We start from the raw sequence: 20104 nt of genomic DNA on the forward strand, positions 1-20104 counted from the left end.
CTACATACATACATGTTATGGGTGTATGCATACATGTACACACACACATATAAAAATATATATACCCAGTTTATATCTTTGTTAAGGTGTCAAGGAAAAAAATTCACAAGGTGAGTATATAGTATGTAGTACTGAAAAAAAAAAAAACTAACTAAGGAAACCTAGACTGTAACACATTACTACCAACTGACTACATAACCATGAGTTTGCCATATCTAGGTCTTATCTGTAAGGTAGGGAAGTGAGAGATTTAAGAAACATTAATTAAGCACCTTCTATGTGCAAGGCAATGTGCTAGACTGAGGGAGTATACAGTCAAAATTGAAAACCATGACTGTAAGAAAGCTTACATTATAATGAATGGTTGAACTGGATGACTTTTAAAGGATTTTTAAAAATAATTCTATAAGAGTTTGAGCTAAAGTTTAGATTAAAAAAAATACTATATTAATTGGAATGAAAACATAAAGAGGAAAAGAAAGGGGGAAAAAAGGTAAATTACTGGCTTTTCAACAATCCAAATAATTTCACCACTGTTTTATCAATAGACATTCTATGATTTCAATCTACACATGATATATAATTTCCAATATGCTCCCACTACATCTGACAATCCTCCTAGACCAAATTGATTAACTTATAATCAAAATGTGAAATGAGCAATTTTCAAAACAAACTCACTACTGGGAATAAAATATACAAATATGCTTTTCAACAACATAAAAAAAGTGAGCATATCCCCCTCCCCTCCCTATGTCTTGTAAATCACACCAGAAGACAATACATCAAAAAGAAATAAAGGACTGACAAAAGGACTTATTTTACATCTGCTAAAAGTTCCCTTCATTCCACTAAAAATGTATTTATTTTAATAAAGCAACTAAACGTATATGTGAAATGTTACAGATTTACAAACCTCATAATGTTCATATTCTTCCACATCAAAGGATTCAAAGTCAAAAAACCCATGCTGCAATCCCTGAAAAACAAAAATAAAATTAGTCTTTCTCTAGTATTAAGATTAATAATTAACAACAATCCAGAATTATTTTCCTTCCCTCAAGCTCCAATGTCACTTCAATGAGTCTAATTTAGTAAGAAAGTGCTTAAAAGTCTTTGATATTGAATTTAGATCTAGAAATTAACCTCCTAGTTTTGGTATTTAAGATACTCCAACAAAAATCATTCAAAGTTCATGTTCAGACTTCAACATATAACACTATATGCTTAGATCACAAAAAGAATATACATTATTATTTCATACATTATCTATACTGTAATTTAAATCCTGAAAAAAAATCAAAAAACTAATTGATGGTTGGAAAAATTTTTTAGTTATGATGACAGGCAGGAAATGGATTTCTCATAAATGGGGCCTCATACTGTTTCTATAACAACACTTTGGGAGAAGTTATTTCTTATTATCTCTTAGCAATAAGTTTTTGATAGCATGAAAAAGGAAGGATTTCTTAAGGAAAATTCTTTCCATTTAGAAAATGTTACAAAAAAAAACTAATTATAGTAACTTGATACTCTCAACTTTTTTGGAAACCAACTACTTAAAACTCATTTCATGGGAGGAAAAAATATATTTTATGTATAAAGAAAGCACTATTAATTTCAAAGGAAAAACACATAGCAGGTACCTGAAAAGAAAAATAAAGTGAGAGAAATGAAATTATATCCTAAAGCTATTAAAAATGAGGAGAGAGGATGGAAAATGACCAAGTTCAATACCTACTTACCAATTACTCTAAAAAAATAAACATGAGTGAAGTTATTTTAATCCTCTCACATTTAAACAAAAACAACCAAGTTCATCTGAATGTACCATGCCAAAGAAACTACTGAAGGGGAAAATATCAACACAAATCAACTTTTCCATTTCTCTTTTCATTTAAAATAAAAAACCTATTAACAACTTAGAATCAGGGTTAGAGATTCAGAGTGGAAAGAGACAATACAAATCTTTAATTTTACAGATGAGAAAGATGGATGAGAAAGATGAATCCTAGGGGTTAAGCAAGGTCACACAGGTTATTTATTAATAAGTGTCAGAGTCAATTGGGGCCTCAAATCACAGGTGTTCTGAAAATAATTTCACCTGTATTTCTAGTACATCGCATTGTAAAATTTTAAAGGAATCAGATCCAGAAAATTATGCTACATAATTTGAATACTGTGATATACACACGTACATGTATATATCATTTATATTTATATGCTTATGTATACACACGTTTTAAGGAGCTTTCTTACTGTTTTGTAAACAGAAGAAGAAATGGTGCTTAATGTTGCACTTCTATTGCTAAAAGGCTACTGACAATTTAATCTCAATTCCTCTAACCTCTCAATTTGATGTTATATTAACTTTGAAAATACACAAAGTTTCTAAGGAGACCCTATGAAGGAAGCTATAGCTTTATTTTGAAAGGTAACCAATGTAACAAATGCCTGGATCAGGTTACTGTTACTATATCAACAAACAGAAACATTCCAGGGTGAATTCATTCTGAATTATGTGTCCTATTCACATCTGGAGTGCTGAACTTCATTGAGTTTTTTTTTTAAACACAATACTCAGAAAATATTAAATTGAAGTACTCATAATTCTATCTAAAGGCCCTTAATTGGGTTCATTAAGGAGTATGTGTATGTATGTATTTTAATAAATGAATAAGAAATTATTTAAGGGGAAAAAATGCTTACAAGGAGCTATCTCAGGATTTAGATGAGGATTATTAGCTTGTAGAAAAGATCCAGCCCTGGAGTAGGGAAGACCTAAATTTGGGTCTTTTTTTTTTTTTTTTTTTGCCCAGGTCTGTGTAAAAGGTCTGTAACCACAGGAAAATTCCTAAAGCTGTATGCAACCTAGAGGACAAGGTGCAGATCCTCATCAGTGAAGGGATCTCCTAAAAAGGAGTATCAGTAAAATCACTGATCAAATCAAAAATATCAGGGTTTATTTAAATGTGTGCCTTGACTTTGCCCTTAGCAACAAAGGAAATTATTTATTATTTATTAATATTTATTGCATGGTTAAGGTATTTTCCAAATGCAAACATGTTAACTGAGTAGAAGTTTTTTAAAAAGTCACTTTCCTAAGGAGAGGAAACAGAGCAAAGTGTCACGAGAAACTAAGAATCTAGATCTAGATCTAGAACTGAAGGATTTCAAAGGCTGGAGAGTCCACCTTTCTCATTTGACAGATGAGAAAACTGAAGCCTAAGGAAACTAGGGAGGAACTCATTCAGAGCTACAGGTATAGAAAATTCTAGAGAATTTCTGGACAGCTAATTCAGAAAACAATATGGAGAAGAAGATCAAAGAAACAAGAAAGAAAACAGGAGAGAAATTGATTGTTCAATTTAATATTTATTAAACTTCACTCTGAGTAGTATACTTTGCTAAATGATTATATTGTGTCACATGTTTGTGTTTTAGACGTAGGGACTGGAAATCCATTGGCTCATGTTTTCTCAAGAATTAAATATAAAATCCTATTTAGCATTTAAAGTTCTTTATAACCAGAGCTCTTCCCACATCTACTCTCTCCAGTCCAGTTCCATAGCCTCCCTGCAATTCCTGAGCCCCAGATTTCCATCTCTTGTCTCTAAGCCTCTGGACTGGATGTTCCCCCCGAAAGCCTGGAACACTCTGCCCTTTTCTTCTAAGTTTCCCTCATTTCTATGAAGACTCAGCTCAAAAACCACCTTTGTCAGGTCACTCCTACTCCCCCCCTTCCCTAACCCCATGGCTCATGCCTCTCCTTTCAAATTACCCCCTAGATATCCTGTATGGACCTAATTATTTCTATATTGTCTCCCCCATTATTATTCTAATGGGGGAGACAATATAAACATTTATATAGCACTTGAAGGTTTACAAAGCATTTTTATAAAATTTTAAAATTTATCATCATACCAAATACTATTATTATGCCTATTTTATGTATTATATATTTTATGTACTAGGAAACTACAGGCAGATAATGGTTCAGTGACTTTTCCAAAGTCACAGAGAGTGTAAGGCTAAATTAGAAATCAGGTTTTCCTGACTCCAGTACCACTACTCTCTCCACTGTGCCATATCTAGATGCCTTGAGAATCCAACAGATTGTTTTTACTGTTTTGTTGTTTTTCCTATATTTGCATTCCATGTTCTTAATGTGGTACTTGGCATATAATAAGTATTTGATGAATGTTTATTGAACGATCTATAAATTCTAGTATAGGAAATTCCCAGGTGAGGAAACTACCTTTACCAACATGGGTTAATATATCCTGAACAATTTATGGCTTTAGAGTTGCCAAGAGCAACAAGGTTTTGAAGTAATTTGTCCAGTGTCACCTAATGCAAATTATACACAAACAAACAGAATTTATGCCTCTCTTGGATATAAATATATAGGTAGGTAGATAGATAGATAGATCGACAGACAGACAGACAGACAGCTAGATAGACAGATAGATAAATAGATGGAAGGATGTACTATAATATGCTGGCATCATCAAATCATTTGTTGGTATGTATATATGTATATGTGCATGTTTGTGTATGTATGTGTGTATGGGTCAGCCATAAAAGAGTTCCCTCTTCTAAAGCAATTCATCATCTGCTCAGAAGCTTCAAGTCTTAGTTGTCTGCTATACAGAAAGATTAAAATGACTTATGCAGGGTCAGGCAAGGGTGTGTATCAGAAATGAGACAAACTCAGGTATTACTAACTGAAAGGCTAGCTTTCTATTCAATTTACCATGGCTATCTCTCAAAAGAGAGATTATGTTTAGGAAAGATAAAGATTATAAGTAAATGAAGAAGTTAAATAAGTGGGAAGTTGTCCCAAGAATGTAGAATTTCAAATTGGAATGGTATTTGGAAATGGTATAGTTCCTAGAAATGGTAAGGTTGAAGATATAACTATGAAATGTGACGGGGAAGCATGTCACTGAATTTCAAAAAGTTAAAAGATTGTGCTAATTGTTATTGATATACTTGAATCCCCAAGGTCTGTTACATAGTAGACACTTAATAACTGTTTAAATTAAATTGCTTGAAGAAGTATTCAGCATGAATAGAGAGATCCTTAAGGATAGCAGAAGAGAGGATGGTTAAAAAAAAAAAAAAAGATACACTCACTGAGAAAGCTGGGAATGTCTGAAATTTGGTAAATGATAATACTACAAGAAGAAAGTGATACAGAATTCAAGAATTTCAAAGGAGAAAATGTTACTAAAGGTTTTTAAGAGATAGCAGAAGAAAGGATTCACTTGAAAGCAGCAGTGGAAACCATACCAACTCTATCTCTTCTGTCTATTGGTATGAGAATAGGGATTTGGGGAAGGTGACAGAGTAATCCAAAAAAGAGAGTTTCAAAGATGGTGTCTTCAACAGAAAACCAAGATAACTCAAATCAAGAAAGAGAAAAGAAATGTGAAGAAAATACTCATCAAGATGAAAAAAAAAGTTTGTTAAGAACAGGAACAGATATTCCAAAAGGCACAATGGGATCAACCAGGGTTGGAATGTGTGTGTTTTTTTAAGTAGAACAAAATTAATTTGAACAAAAGTTAAACTTTAGAAAGAGATAGGAAAAGCAAACAACTTTTGTCTCAAAGGATCTAAAAATGAATGATCTGAATTGAGCAATTAGCATGATCAGAATCTTAAACTAACATAGGTTTGGAAAAGGGAAATGGAGAAAAAGGAAATATTCATTTAACAAAAATTTTAAAAGATATCCAAATTCAACATTCTAAATGGCACACAGAATACCAGTGTTTCAGAGTTATAGAACATTATAAGCCCAATGAAAGTTTATTGGACTTTTGGATAGAAATAACCATTGATGAGAAGCCTACATGAAATCTCATCTGTTAGGCAGCATCCTCAGAAACTATCAATTCTAACTTGGCATCTGCACATGAATCCCCTCAAGAACAGGGTCAGCAAATGATCAATCAGAATTCATTTAAGAGCCTACAAAGAGGAAGAATCTTCTATATTCTTAGAAGTAATTATTCAGAAATTTGTCCTTGTATCATTCCTAAATTTGCCTCTCTTCAATATCCAACCATTGGTTTTACTTTTCACCGCTAGTTCCAAGGATTATCTAATGGGAGACTAAATCTAATCCTACATGACAGCCAATCAAATAACAAAGGCAGCTATCATGTTACCTGTAACTTGTCTATTAAACCTCAGTTCTCTCAACTGATTTCCATGTTCTCCAATCCTTTTACCATACTGGTTGCAATCTTCTGGAAACAATACAATGACCAGAACTAATCATCATTGTAGATATGGCCAAACCAAAACAGTTACAACAGAACTTTAGCCTTCTTGTTATAGAATTTATGTGTCTAATGATGAATTTTAAAACATTAAAATTTTTGGCTGCAATATTGCACAGTTGATTCAAATTAAGCTTCATGTCCACAAAATTGCAAATTTATGAACATTTCTCTTTATTACTTTATCCTCCTTCATGATTGCCTATAATGCATAACAACAAAAGCCTTTAAAAATTAAACTAAGCTCTATGCTGCCTTCAGAGAGTAATGAAGTAGAGAAATGAAAAGCTACATATTATATTATAGTCACAGCTGACTGGCAAAGAGTCCAAATCAAAGGAGAAGGTAATATCACTGAAGAGCCAGGAACTTATTGGTAGAAAAGGAGGGGTTGGGCAGCAGGGGTTGGAGAGATTAAAATATAAAGTATTGGGGGAAAAATCCAAGACCACAAGATCCATTAATGAAGGAAGAAAAAAATAATATGGCTGGTGATAGTGCAAGATTGATAATATTTATAAAAGCAATAAGAATAACTGAAGTGTATGTTTGAGCAGAGCAAACTTTAAAGTTTGCAAAGCATTTTGCATAACTTGCAAAATTTCACTCAATAAACAGCAAACTATCAAACAACCAAATTTAATACTACTCCCTAGAACAGAAACTATTTCTATATTCTATTCTTTATAATTTCTTTAATAAAACATAATGATATATAATTTGCTTTAAAAGAATTCATAGCACAACCTGGATAACAGCCAATACTGATTCCAAAATGCATTAGCAAGGGAAGGCATCTTGAAAATTCTTTAGTAAGAAGCTGGTGGGCTGTGGCCCTGTGCTTTGCAGCATTTTTGTCAATGACTCCAGTGGTAAACAACCTAGTCCAAGCAAATTTACAGAAAACACACAGATTTCAAATAAAACTAATGACTGAATTGAAGAATCAAATCCAAAAGGAATTTGATAAGGAGAAAGCTGGACTTAGTGAAATACAATGAAATTATAAAATGGGGTCAAATGTAAAATCCTATATGTTTGGGTTAAAAAACAAAACTAATGGTACCAATTCAATCCAGATTGTAGGAAGTTAAAGAGGCTTCTGCTGAAGTATTGCTTAAAAAATACTGTGTCCAATTCTGGACACTTTTTTTTTTTTTTTTGGCTGAGACAATTGGGGTTAAGTGACTTGCCCAAGGTCACACAGCTAGGAAGTGTTAAGTGTCTGTGGCCAGATTTGAACTCAGGTAGGCCTGACTTTAGGGCTGGTGTTCTATCCACTGCACTCTATCCACTATCTAGCTGCCTCCTTGCCATCCATTTTAAAAAGGCCACTGGCCAGCTGAAATATTTCCAGAAAAAAGATACCAAGATGGTGATGGGAGTAGAAAATCATGCCATATAAAGAAATGGCTCAGGAAACTGGAGATGTTTAAACTTAAAAGGGAAGTTAGTGAGAGAAGGAGAGAAAGGATAGAGATAGGATCATTGTCTTTCAAGTCTATTGAACCTCTATTCAAATCATTCCTGTTGAGGAGTCATCTATCCTCTTTCTGTGTGAATGCTTCCAGTGATTTGCCTGTAATCAGTTCTTCAAAACAAACACTAGTTGGACAATCATATTTAATAAAATGGAAGTTCCTTAAATAGAGGAGTTAGCTGATGTTTCTATTGACAAGAGCACGGGACCATAGATAGACTTGAGAAGCAGAAGGAATCGTTGAGTTCAACTACCTTTGGATCCCTTTCTCAGAATAATGTTTCAAATACATAAAAATAAGTTGTAGGACTAAAAAAAGAAATCAATTTTATGGGAAATAGTCATAAAAATATATTTTAAAACCATAGTAGATTCACAATTCTTAGGCTAAGAAGTCCTGCCCTAACCTAATTCACACTTTAATTTTCTCCATGACCTTATTTCTTCTTTCCCAGAAGCAGAGTCACACAATAGACAAACCAGACTAGATTCTAATCAGGCACTCTCCTCCTTGTTCTTGCATCAAATGGCTTTCTAATACCGGGCCAGTGATTTAATTTCTCTACCTCCATTTTCTCATCTATATTTATACATCTGTAAAATACATGAAGAGTACTCACATGATCTCTAAACTCAAAAATCCTATGATGTTAACTGTTGAGCATAACCATTCTCCATAACAGGATATAAAACCAAATGAGATGCAGCATCAATGTACCATTAAAAGAAGGCCTAGCAGCAATTTTTCATGCTTATGTGGGAATTCACCTCCCTTTAGAATATAGAAAAGTCAAGATAAGGATATCAAACTAGCTACCTATTGCCTTTGGACTCTTACAGCTCCAAATCATATTCTGAGGTTTTCAATCACTGAATGCAGATTAATATGTTATTAAATTACCAAATCTTTCTAAAAAGAACGAACAATTTATATAACAGTAGTACAAATAGATGAGAAATAAAATGTGCAACAGGCAGGCAGTTTGATTTTGATGCCACAGTTCAGAAACTACACATTTTGATTAAAAGGAAGGACCAGAAGAGATATACATGATCCACAAATAATTTACATTTACTAGAGGATCAGAATTGAAAGCTGAAAGAAACCTCAGGGATCATTTAACCCAACTTCTTCATTTTACAGATAAGAAAGTTAAGGCCCTAAGTTAAGTGACTTTGTGGTAGTATCAGGACTTGAGTCATAGGGTCTCTGTCTGATTCTGAATCCAATGTACTTACTTTCCATGGCAAATACATCACAGGCATTCTTGTTACCTTCATTTATGTCAATTTTCTGATTCATACTTGAACTAAATCCCTTATTGGCTCTTAGACCCTAAGAACTAAATGAATGAAAAGATAGAAGAAAACCTTCTGAGCCCATTTCCTCATCTATAATATAAAGAGATCTTACAAAATTATTTCAAAAGATTCCTTCCATCTCTAACAGCCTATAGTTCTGTAGTTTCCATATATCATGAAATAGAGAAGACAAAGGTAATAAATCCTAAGGCCAAGCTTGGTCTTCTACTTCTTTTATATGTTCATGGATAGCATTCAACCAATCATGGTAGCATGGATAGCTAGGGGAAATTAAATGTTTAAAGATTCCTCTCTGACTTGTACAAATGCTAACACTGTATAACTAGAAAAATTCCTGCCACTTGCTAAATCTGTCTATTAAAGGAAGACTTTCTCCCCCCCACTTGCCCCCCCAATGTAAACAAGTTTGTTATTTTCATTCTTTCCACATGCTGAAACTTAATTATTTTTTGTATTTTTAAATTTTAAATTATTCTATATCAACCATTTAATTGCAATGAGTGTTGTTATTACCTTCCTGATTCCCTGCAAACAGTCCAGGATTGTGAGATTGTATGTACAATTTCCGAAGGAAGCATCCCTATAAATATAAATAAAATGGATATTAATCATACATTTAGAAGATTTGAAGAAGAAAATGCACAACACTTAAAAATAGATATTTATTCCTGTTCATATTTTATGAATATAGGAGTTTTCTTTAAGAGAAGAGATGCTGCTAGGTAAGTTCCAAAGTCCAAGATTTCTGTTTTGAAATTGAATCAATTCTCTGTCATCCATATTTAGATGAAGGTTTTTTTTTCCCTTGAGGAAGCAATGTGTTTAAATAGAAAAAGTCCTCAATTCAGAATCATTAGTTTGACCAAAGTTTGCATCCTGACTTTAAGCAAATTATTTCTCTGATTACAGCTTCTTCATCTATATAATGAGGCAAGATGATATTTAGGCTACTTCATTAGGATAGAAGTCCTAGACCTGGAAGGAACTGCCACATTGTACAGAGAAGGAAGCTGAGGCTAAAGGAAAGGAAGTAATTTGACCTGCACACAGTGGCAGAGCTGCCATTTGGACCCAGGCTCTCAGAAACTAAAGCCAGGCCCTTTCCATTCTTCTCCAGCTATAAATCCTATGGATCCTTGAAAGAGTCTTACTCTTATTGAAGAGACATTTAAATATGGAGAAGGTAGGGAAGGAAATAGGTGATCACTGACGGTCAGTCAGAAGCACTCAAACATCAAGAAAGAAAGAAATCTACTACTAACAGTCATTTAAATGTTCTATTTCTATAGTGTTCGGTATCAATTCCATGGAGTAGAATTTTATTCCCGAAAATACCATTAAGTCTGAGCTAGAAGATAGAAAGGGCCATTTTTGGCCTGGAGTAAAATTATCTTTACCAGTTTCTGGATGCCAAGAATGAGAAAGGAGACAAGCAACATCTTTTTTTTTTTTTAACCCCAGCAACTCATTTCCTTCATCGACATAACAGAGAGAGTGCATTTTCGAACCCATAGTAATTTCATTTGACTCTGGATCCGATCCAAGTACAAGACAGATAAAGTGTTCAGGAGGGAAGAACCATGGAGTAGGATTTGGAAATCACACTACTTAAGAAGACCAGTGGAGGAACTGAGGGAGGTTACAGCCTAAAGGGGAAAACAATGGGTGGAATAGGCTCACTAACTCCAAGTATCCAAGGATCTGTAGTTGTTTTTGGCAAAGAGGACCATGACAATAGGCAGATGATGCTATGATATGAAAGTGAATTGGATTTAAATAAGGGAGGGCTATTGCAAAGTCATGATTTTTTCCTCCCCAGTCATCTGGGTCCAGGGGCAAGATATAGATCAGGCCATCAGGAGATAGCCTTGGATGCAATGGGAGAGCCTGGCCTTTAACATGTAGAAAAGAAATTATCCTTGGATCCAGAAGGAAAAACTAGAAGAAAAAATGGTCAAGAAGTTATGGGCTCCACCTAATTATAGGTCTACTTATGATGATTTGATGACTCTTGGTCAAATTATAAATCCAGTTTTAGCAACTACGAACACTTGCAAATTCAGATACATGTGACATTCTCTATAAGATCTTTTCAAGTACCCACATGTATCAAAACCATTTTCAATAAAAACCTAAGAATGGTTTTAACAGGTGATTTTTCCATTGACTAGTCAGACAGCTAAATGTAGAAGTGTAGAGAATATGAAAATATGTTGTTTGTTTTTAAGGAAGCATTCGACTTAGTGATAAAGCAAAACTGAGCCTTGAAGGTACTCCTCAAAAGGGAAATTCTTCTTATAAATATACCAAAATACTCCAAGAATAACAGGGCACCTAAATTCATCATCTTAAATCGTTTAGCCCTTACTCACTTTTCAGTCTCTTGCAATCTGATTTCTATTATTTCTCTACTGAAAATATTCTTGCTGAGATTATTGATGACCTAATAATTGCCAAATCCAATGGATTTTTCTCAATCATCATCTTTCTTTATCTTTCTGTACTCTTTGAGACTATTTGCTAACTCCCCACACACACACACACACCTCTCCATTTCAGTCTCCTTTGATGGTTCTTTAACCACTAATCACGTGTTTTCCTAAAACAAACAAAACTAAACAAAAAACAAAACAAAACATTATCTCCCATCTCCATGCTTTTGTACTGAATGTTCTGCCCCCTCAACTCCACCTTTAGGGTAGAAATAATAAGATATTACTTGTAAAGATCTTATCACAATGTCTAGTTCAAGATGGTACTTAAAAATGTTTGTTCCCTCCCCAAAAAAATTAAAAAATTAAAAAACAAACAAAAAAGTATGTTCCTTTTCCTGTGTCCCTTCACATTAATCGACAAGTACCCACTATGTGCTAGACTCTATACAAAGCACTGAGAACAGAGGAAAAAGACAAAAAACAGTTCCTACTCTCAAGAAGCTCTGATGGGAGAGAGATATTGAAAACAACTATGTACAAACAAGATAATTAGAGGATAAATTAGAGATATTTACGAGAGAAGGCACTTAAGAGAATTGGTTCAAATTCTTGTAAAAGGTGGCACTTTAGCTGGGACATGGGGAGCCCAAAGGGACTAGGAGATAGAGATTAAAGGGAAAGAATTCCAAGCATGGGAGATATCCAGTGAAAATGCACAGAACTAGGAGGTAGCAGGTCTTGTTTGAGGAACAGCAAGGAGGCCATTTATCATGGATCATAGAGTATATAGAAAGACTAATGTGGAAGAGATGGGAAAGATAGGAAGAGGTTGGATTATGAAAAATTTTTAATGCCACACAGATTATTTTATATTTGATCCAGGAGGAGGTGATAGGGAACCACTGGAGTTTACTGAATAGGGGAATGGAGAGAGAGCCCTGCCCTTTAAATCACTTTGACAGTTTAATGGAGAATGTACTAGAATGGAGAGAGGCACATTCCTCAGTGGATTAGACTAAAGATGGAAGTGTCAGTGTCAGAATAAGCTTCCCAACAATCAAAAGTTAAATAAAAGTGGGATGAATTGCCTAGAAGATAATAAGTTCCTCTTTATTAGAGAGCTTTAACTAGGAACTGGATGATCATTTATTTGGTATGCTGTGAAAGTTTTTTTCAGGTTTGGGTTGGGTTAGATAACCCCTGACAACCTTCTGAACTCTAAAATTTCATGGAACTCATCTTCACCTCTGAACTCACCTCTCCTTCAAAGTTCCTTATTTCAATTGAGAGTATCTTTATTCTTCTAGTCAAACAGGTTTGTAATCTCAGACTTGCCGCTAATTCTTCTCTCCAATCCTCAAAGTTCAAGAAATTGCCAAGTCTTGTAACATCTCTTGCATTCATTTTCTTTTCTCACTACTCATATGACAAACACCCAAGGTAAGGCCCTCATAACCTCTTGTATAGATTATTGCAAACACATTCAAATTAATTTTCCTCTTTCCAGTCCTTTCCTTCCCTAATCCTTCTTCCAAAAAAAATTATCAAAAGAATCTTCAAGCTATAAATTCTGTGACTTAAAAAATCTTATTCAGAAGACATTCATAGAAGACAAGAATATTCAGTAGAGCTCCCTATTGTCACCAAAATACTGCCACTATCAAACTCAGCATTGAAGGCTCTACTACATACAATCACATACTTATTTCACATTAATTTCCTTCACATATTCTATGCTCCAGCTAAACTGTCAAACTTGTGGTAAGCTCAGTATTTAAATTCTTGCCTCTGTGCTGTTGTTCCTGATGTCTGGAACATATATATCCCTTCTTACTTCTGACTATCAAAAATCTGAGAGTCCCTTCAAGGCTCAATCCAGTCATCACATTCTCTGTGGAACTTTTTATTAAACCTTCAGTTAAATATGCTCTTTTCTTTTTTTGAATTATCTTTATTCATTTGCTCATATGTGATTCCCCCAAAAGAACTTAAGTTCCTTGAGGATAAAAGACATGTTTTCATTCTTGTCTTTATAACATCATTTCCTTAGCATCTATCATGGTGCTATGTACATAATAATCACTTGACACAATAAAATGAAGTGGATTTAGAATGGTGTCAATGGATTCTTGGTCAGGTATGGCTTGGATTAAATGGACTCTCAGATCTCTTATAATTCAAATGTTGCAATTTGATCAAAAATTTCTACAAATTCCAAGCAATATTTCCTTCAACAGCAGTGCAATCTTATGGCTTTCAAAAATGCAATTAAAAAAACCTCAGCAATAAAAAATGGGTCTTAATTAGATTTTTGGAATATATGCCTCATTAACAAAGGCTATGGTGTTTGGAAATTATTCCTGATGTATTTAAAAGAAAAACTTCAGGAAACAGAGTAGCTTCTAATCAAAAGAGAAACTTTACTTTCCCTTTCCCTTCAATAAATTAACAAACAATAAACATTTATTAAACACTTACTATGTGCCAGGCATTATGCTAATTGCTGAAAATACAAAAAGAGGCAAAATACAGTCCCTCTTTCTCAAAGAGTTCACATTTATTAGATGCCATCAATTTTAAGATGTTTTAAAACCCTCAGGACTCATTTGAATAAGATGTCTAGGAGGTATCAAAAGTTATGTTATTAAAATTTGTCGTTTCTTTTCCAAGTTAGAATACATTGTCCAAGGAAGAAACCTCCTTTTCCTCTTGGGTTCTTAGAACAATTTCAATTTTTCAATTTTTCTCTATCCTTTACTTTTCTCCAATTTATTCTTTTCATTTAGACATTCATTAGGCTAGAGTGCTGGACTAGAAATATGAGATGGAGATGTGAGAGTCTGAATCCTGCCTCAGACATTGGCTGTGTGATTCTAGGCAAGTCACTTAACTTCACTCATTTGTAAAATGGAAATAATAACACCACCTATTTCACAGGATTGTTAGGAGGATCTGATGAAAAAACTTCTGTAAAGTATTTTGCATACTTGGATGTGCTATATAAATGCTCACTATTATTATTATTATCTTATGTATATCCAAAATCCAACCCATATTAAAGTATCTAAACCATGTACCCAAAAAAAGGCTTTATTCAAGGAAATATATAAAATATAAAATGGGAAAGCCACAAAAATAAATAAGATACAGTCCCTATCTCAAAGAACTTTACACTCTAACAGAATGGTGTGGATTAGAGAAAATAAATATTGTCCACAATTACAAAAACAAAAACATGATAAACATACACAATATACATTGGATACATGTGAATATGAGAAAGGCAAAGGGCTATTTTGTTTGAAGTATAGGAGAAAATGATGGGATTCTAGTGGCAGCCAGAATTGTGGGAATCCCCTTTTGGTCAGCACAGGTCCTTCAAGAAAGACTTCATGAACCCCAAGAGTTTTAGGTGGCAAAAATGGAAGTTTATTGTTATATGAGAAGTCAGCTTTACTAAGAGACAGATTTCCTAGTGGCAAAGTCCTATTAGGAAATGGAGGCTGGTACTGAGAAGAGAATGCCTTCTTAGCAGGCAGGAGTCCTGGCAGCTATGCCAAAGAGGCAAAGCATACTACTTTGGACATTCTGCAAAGAAATGAAAGAGCAGAAACCTATTTTATGAGCAGATCCTAGGGGGAGAGGGGCCTGGGGGCAGCTTGAGCTGATCAGATCAGGATCTCCCAATTGAAATTACTTTGAAGGCTTTTTCAGCCTGAATTTGAATGATGGTCCAGTGGGGGTGATTTGCCATAGAAATGGCCCAGTCTGAGAAGCTCTCTTAGACTCCACATAGCCTGGGAGACCAGGAATCGAAGGGGACAGAATTTGTGGATCAAAAAAGAACACAGTTTTACACACACACACACACACACACACACCCATCCTTCAGAAAGACTTTCAGCCTATTGAGGCAAACTTTAGAAAGTTGTTGGCATAAATAGCTTTCCCTCCCCAGAAATCAAATCTAAATCTGGGCAGTTACAGATAAATAAATGCTAAGAGGAGGATTGGGAAGATGGTGGAGTAGGTTGGTAAATTTCTCCCATAAACAGAAAAAATTTGCACCTCAGGATGAGCATAGATGTGAAAAATCAAGAAAATTTAGGGTAGAACAGGGGTTCTCCTGGTACAATGCAAGATCCAAAGAAAGCCCCCAGGCTGGATATTAACTGGTACAAACACCTCTGGGCTAGCGCCTCACAAATTCAATGAGGAGTCCTGGAGCAAGTCGGGCTTGGCTGCAGCCATAGAAACTTTCACCTCCCAGACAACAGGAGTAGTTTGTTTTGTTTTGTTTTTTTCCGGGGGTGGGGGGGGTGGGGGGGGTGGGGGGGGTGGGGGGGGGGGGAGGGGAGAGTTGTCTGAGTCTGGAAAGATTGAGGAAACCTCAGCTGATTAGGAACACTAGATCCAGCACAGAGACGTGGCTCTGGGTGAGAAAATACCAGCATACCCTTAAGTGCTGAAGCAGAGGAGCAGGGAAGCTACTGGCTGCCAGCACTTGCAGGAGTGGGTTTGGAGTTTCAGGTCAGGGAGGAGAGCTGAAGTAAAGCTAGAAGCACAATCTCCTATCCCACAATAAATAACTTCTAACCACTAAAACACCAAGACTACAGATAATAAAATCAATTCTCTTTCCTCTGAACTTGTAATGTTTGAACAATTCATTTGAGCGATTAATCACATTATGACTTTTGATATTCCATCCAGTTTTTGAAATTAAAGAATCTATTATTATTGAATTTTTCACATTTATGTCTTAGCAGATAAGATAATAAAGTCACTGAGAGAAATGTTCATATTACTTATTTTCCATCCATAATCTTGACAAAGACTTCATATCTCTCTCCTGCTCTTCTCTATACATTTATATGATCTTTCATCTATATGCTCTCCCCAAATCAGGATATTCATCATCCCCAAACATGCCCTCTCTTTTCCCACAGAAGCATAATATTTTAGGGTCAGAGTTCATTTAATCAAATACCTTTTTTAAAATAACTATCTGTGCCAATTCCAAGTGACTTGTGATGAAAAGTGCCATCTGTCATCCAGAGAGAGAACTATGATAGCTAAATGTGGATAAAAGCATAATATTTTCACTTTTTTGTTGTTTGCTTATTTTTTTCTTTCTTGTGTTTTTTTCCTTTTTGATCTGATTTTTCTTGTGCAGCATTATGAATATGGAAATATGTTTGGAAGAATTGCACATGTTTAACTTATATCGGATTACCTGCTATCTTAGAGAAAGGAACAGGGGAGAGAGAGAAGGGGCTATCTTTTGCCTTTCTTTTTATCTCTAATTTTAGCACAGTGCCTAACATACAGTAAATGCTTACTAGATATTTGTTAATTGACTAACATACCGACAGTATAAAGGTTTTTACCACACCAGTAAAATCAAAGATCCTTTGAAATATCAGAATAAGTATACACATCTAATTTTCCTAATTGAAATCTAAGTCTCCTTATTAGCAAATACTGTCTCATTCATTTATGTATCATTCTCAGTATCATGTAAAATCTTGGATATAATAATTGCTACTCAATATATGACTGCTAGATGAAAATATTATTCTGAATTTGATGGGCAAATGAAGAAGTGTTTTGACTTTATAAATGTAATTTTTAAAAAAAGAAAATTTTCATTTATATTTAACCATGGATTGAGATTGTAGGGGCTTTTGAAAGGTCAGAAGATGAGGGGAAGTAAGGGCAGAATCTAGGTTGTTAGGAAGGATGCAGGGTAGGTCCTAATCAAGAACAAACTTGCATGTGAATTATGTCTACATAATAGAGATAGGAAGAGTTGACTATACTTGTAGATATTCTAAAAATATAGCCCCTAGGAATTTGGCGTTGGGAATGGGATAGGCTCAAGAAAGGACAGTTTCATTAAATTTCTGCTCCACATCAGAAGAAAAAAGTTTAAATAAAAATGTAAGCTTTCAGATGCTCCCCTGGGCAGTATGCTCCAACTGAAAGCATACTAAGTAAGGTATCAGGAAACCCAGTTCTGGTTTTAATTGTGTCACTGAGTAGGTATGTTACCACCCTGAATTTTCTCATCCAAAAAAATGAAAGCTAAAGTTCTTGATCGCAAAGATACCTTTTTCCAGTTGTAAAACACTTGCTAATTGTATCAAAATCAATCTTATAATTTACATTATCCATCCCACCTGCTTATATTTTGGTCCAGTAATTAACAGTCAGTTTCAAATGTTTCTTGATTATGTTAAGTTTTTATCCCCTTTTTGTACAACCTACTGAGAAAAAGCAGCAGATTCTTATTTTTAGTGTTATAACCAAAGAAGACAAGCGCAGCCTCCTTCATTGTTGTGCCTACAAAAAATAATACTTTTTTCAATAAGCCAAGTGAGCTGATTCAATGCAACATCTCCATTTACTTAAATCAAAATACAGAGAGAAAAGGGATAGGGAACTAAAGTAGATGCCATAATCTAAATTTTATTATCAATAACAGTATTCTAAAAGAGAACACTTGCATAATGCAATGAATTTGAAAAGGCATGACCACAGGCAGCACTGCCATGCTAAATGGGCCTTATGACATTTGTTGAGTCAAGAGTAGTCAAAATTTATGGGTAAATTAGCAGAGGGAAGGGGCAAGAGGAAAAGACAACCAATTTTTGTCAATTTTAGCTTAGAACTTAAAATGTGTTCTTATTGGTCAAAATCTCTGCCACTATCCTGACATTCTGCAATGAGACAGAAAGAGCTGGGAATTGTAGATTCCAGCTTCAGCTATGTTACTTACCATCTATGTGACCTTGAACAAATTGTCTGTGAACTACATTCAAATGTAAAATACAGTTATAGTTTTGCTTAATCCCACTGAATTTTTTTAAAAAAGTAATGTGAAAACCTCAAAGCATTATATAAATGTGGGTTAGTATTAGGACAGATGAGGACATGGGAACAATGAATAAGGACATAGAGCTATTGAAAATTATAATGGACTGCGTCGGGGGTGTGCTTTACTCTCAATCCTTTCCTTTATTACAGATCTTCAAAGAGATGGTAACAGATGAAGAATAGATGACTAGTCAGTCAATAAACAGTCATTAAGCATTTATTACTATGTGACAGGCAATGTGCAAAGCACTGAGGACGAAAAAAGGCAAAAGAATCTGCTCTCAAGGAGCTTGCTGTCAGGAGACAATATACAAACAGCCAGATCCAAACAAGCAATATATAAGACACATTACAAACAATCAACAAAATGGATGGCAATAAAAGTAAGGGGGATCAGGAAGAAAACAAGTATTTATTAAGCGTGTACTGTATGATGGAATTAAGTGCAGAGTAGATGAGTAAAGAGTAACAAAAGGAAGCCAAGTTATGAAAGGCTTTGATTGCTAAATAAAAAGTTTTATATTTAATCTTGGAAGTAATAGCCATTGGAAGATGACATGATCAGACTTGACAAGATATCTGAGTAAAGAATGGAATAGAGTAAGGAAACATTTTGACATGGCAAGGAAAGTACATATAGGGTGGACTAGACATTCCTAAGCTGTCTTCCAATTCAGATATAATAATTCTGTAATATACTTAAGCAGTTGTTTCTGTAAGAGTTAAAAATTAATAAAAATTCAGGAAAATCCTTAGGTTTCTAGGGAACCCAACCTTATCAACTGAAGAACATTTTCAATGCTATTCATTCTGACTTACACTTTGCCTTTTTTTCAAATGATAAAATTAAATTCAGGAGAGAATCAGATGATTGAATTTTGAGGAAGAATTATTTATTTTTTAGTAAATATTCCCAGGTAACAATAGGAACTCAGACTATATTCCACAAGTCACTACAATTCCACAATCATGCATGTTGTTCAACAGCATTACAATACAGAAAGTTCCTATAAGATACATTACTTGTGATTTTAGACAATAACACTTCATAGCCCATGTCTATCAGCAAAGAATTCTTGACAACCCACTTGGGCTGCTCAGTAGTACTTTAGAATTTAATGGGTCTCTCCTGCTCTAAATTAAATGTTTCATGCTCTGAGTTTGTAAAATTAACTCTGTAGACTTATGGGCAATTTTTAAAATTACTTATCAAGTATTAGGGTTCAGGAAAGTCAGGCAAGGACAGCAACAATGTTTTAAACACTAGCAATAGTACAGATTTGTATGGAGCCAGAATAAAATACAGACCAACATGCATTTGGGGAGAAAAAAGTCTATTATCCTTCTCTTAACTATCCTCAAGCCATGAGAAGAAAAAGACAAAGAGAAGGAGAGTCCTAAAAAACTCCTAGATAATCAAAGAAGAGAGGTTTAATGAAGTTAACAGAGATAAATTATCATATTAATGTTAATTAAATCATATGCCATGAAATGTGAAGTTGTATGCATAGCTAAGTATAAAAGAATATGAAACATTAATGTTACCAAATTTCAACAGCATCTTAGTCTATCATTCAAATACAAACTCATTAAAGCAGTTTAATAAAAATGTTTCCAAATAATTAACCTAACTTCAAAGTCAACTGAAACAAATATAGGCAGCCATATTTCCAATATTTAGATCTAATCTCAAA

The 20104-nt window shown here is 34.4% G+C and overlaps 1 protein-coding gene across 9 annotated transcripts in view; it reads right to left on the reverse strand.

Moving 5' to 3' along the window:
- The window catches only part of CDC14A (cell division cycle 14A), a 234144-nt gene that overhangs the window by 94904 nt on the left and 119136 nt on the right, over positions 1 to 20104 (reverse strand). For all 9 annotated transcript variants that reach the window (XM_051993248.1, XM_051993247.1, XM_051993245.1 and 6 more), the window contains 2 exons: positions 9610 to 9676; positions 917 to 979 (listed from right to left, as the gene is read on the reverse strand). In XM_051993248.1, the coding sequence (XP_051849208.1) occupies positions 917 to 979; positions 9610 to 9676 (130 nt within the window). The remainder of the gene's footprint in view (positions 1 to 916; positions 980 to 9609; positions 9677 to 20104) is intronic.

Source organism: Antechinus flavipes, chromosome 4, assembly GCF_016432865.1.
Source record: "Antechinus flavipes isolate AdamAnt ecotype Samford, QLD, Australia chromosome 4, AdamAnt_v2, whole genome shotgun sequence".
NCBI lineage: Eukaryota > Metazoa > Chordata > Mammalia > Dasyuromorphia > Dasyuridae > Antechinus > Antechinus flavipes.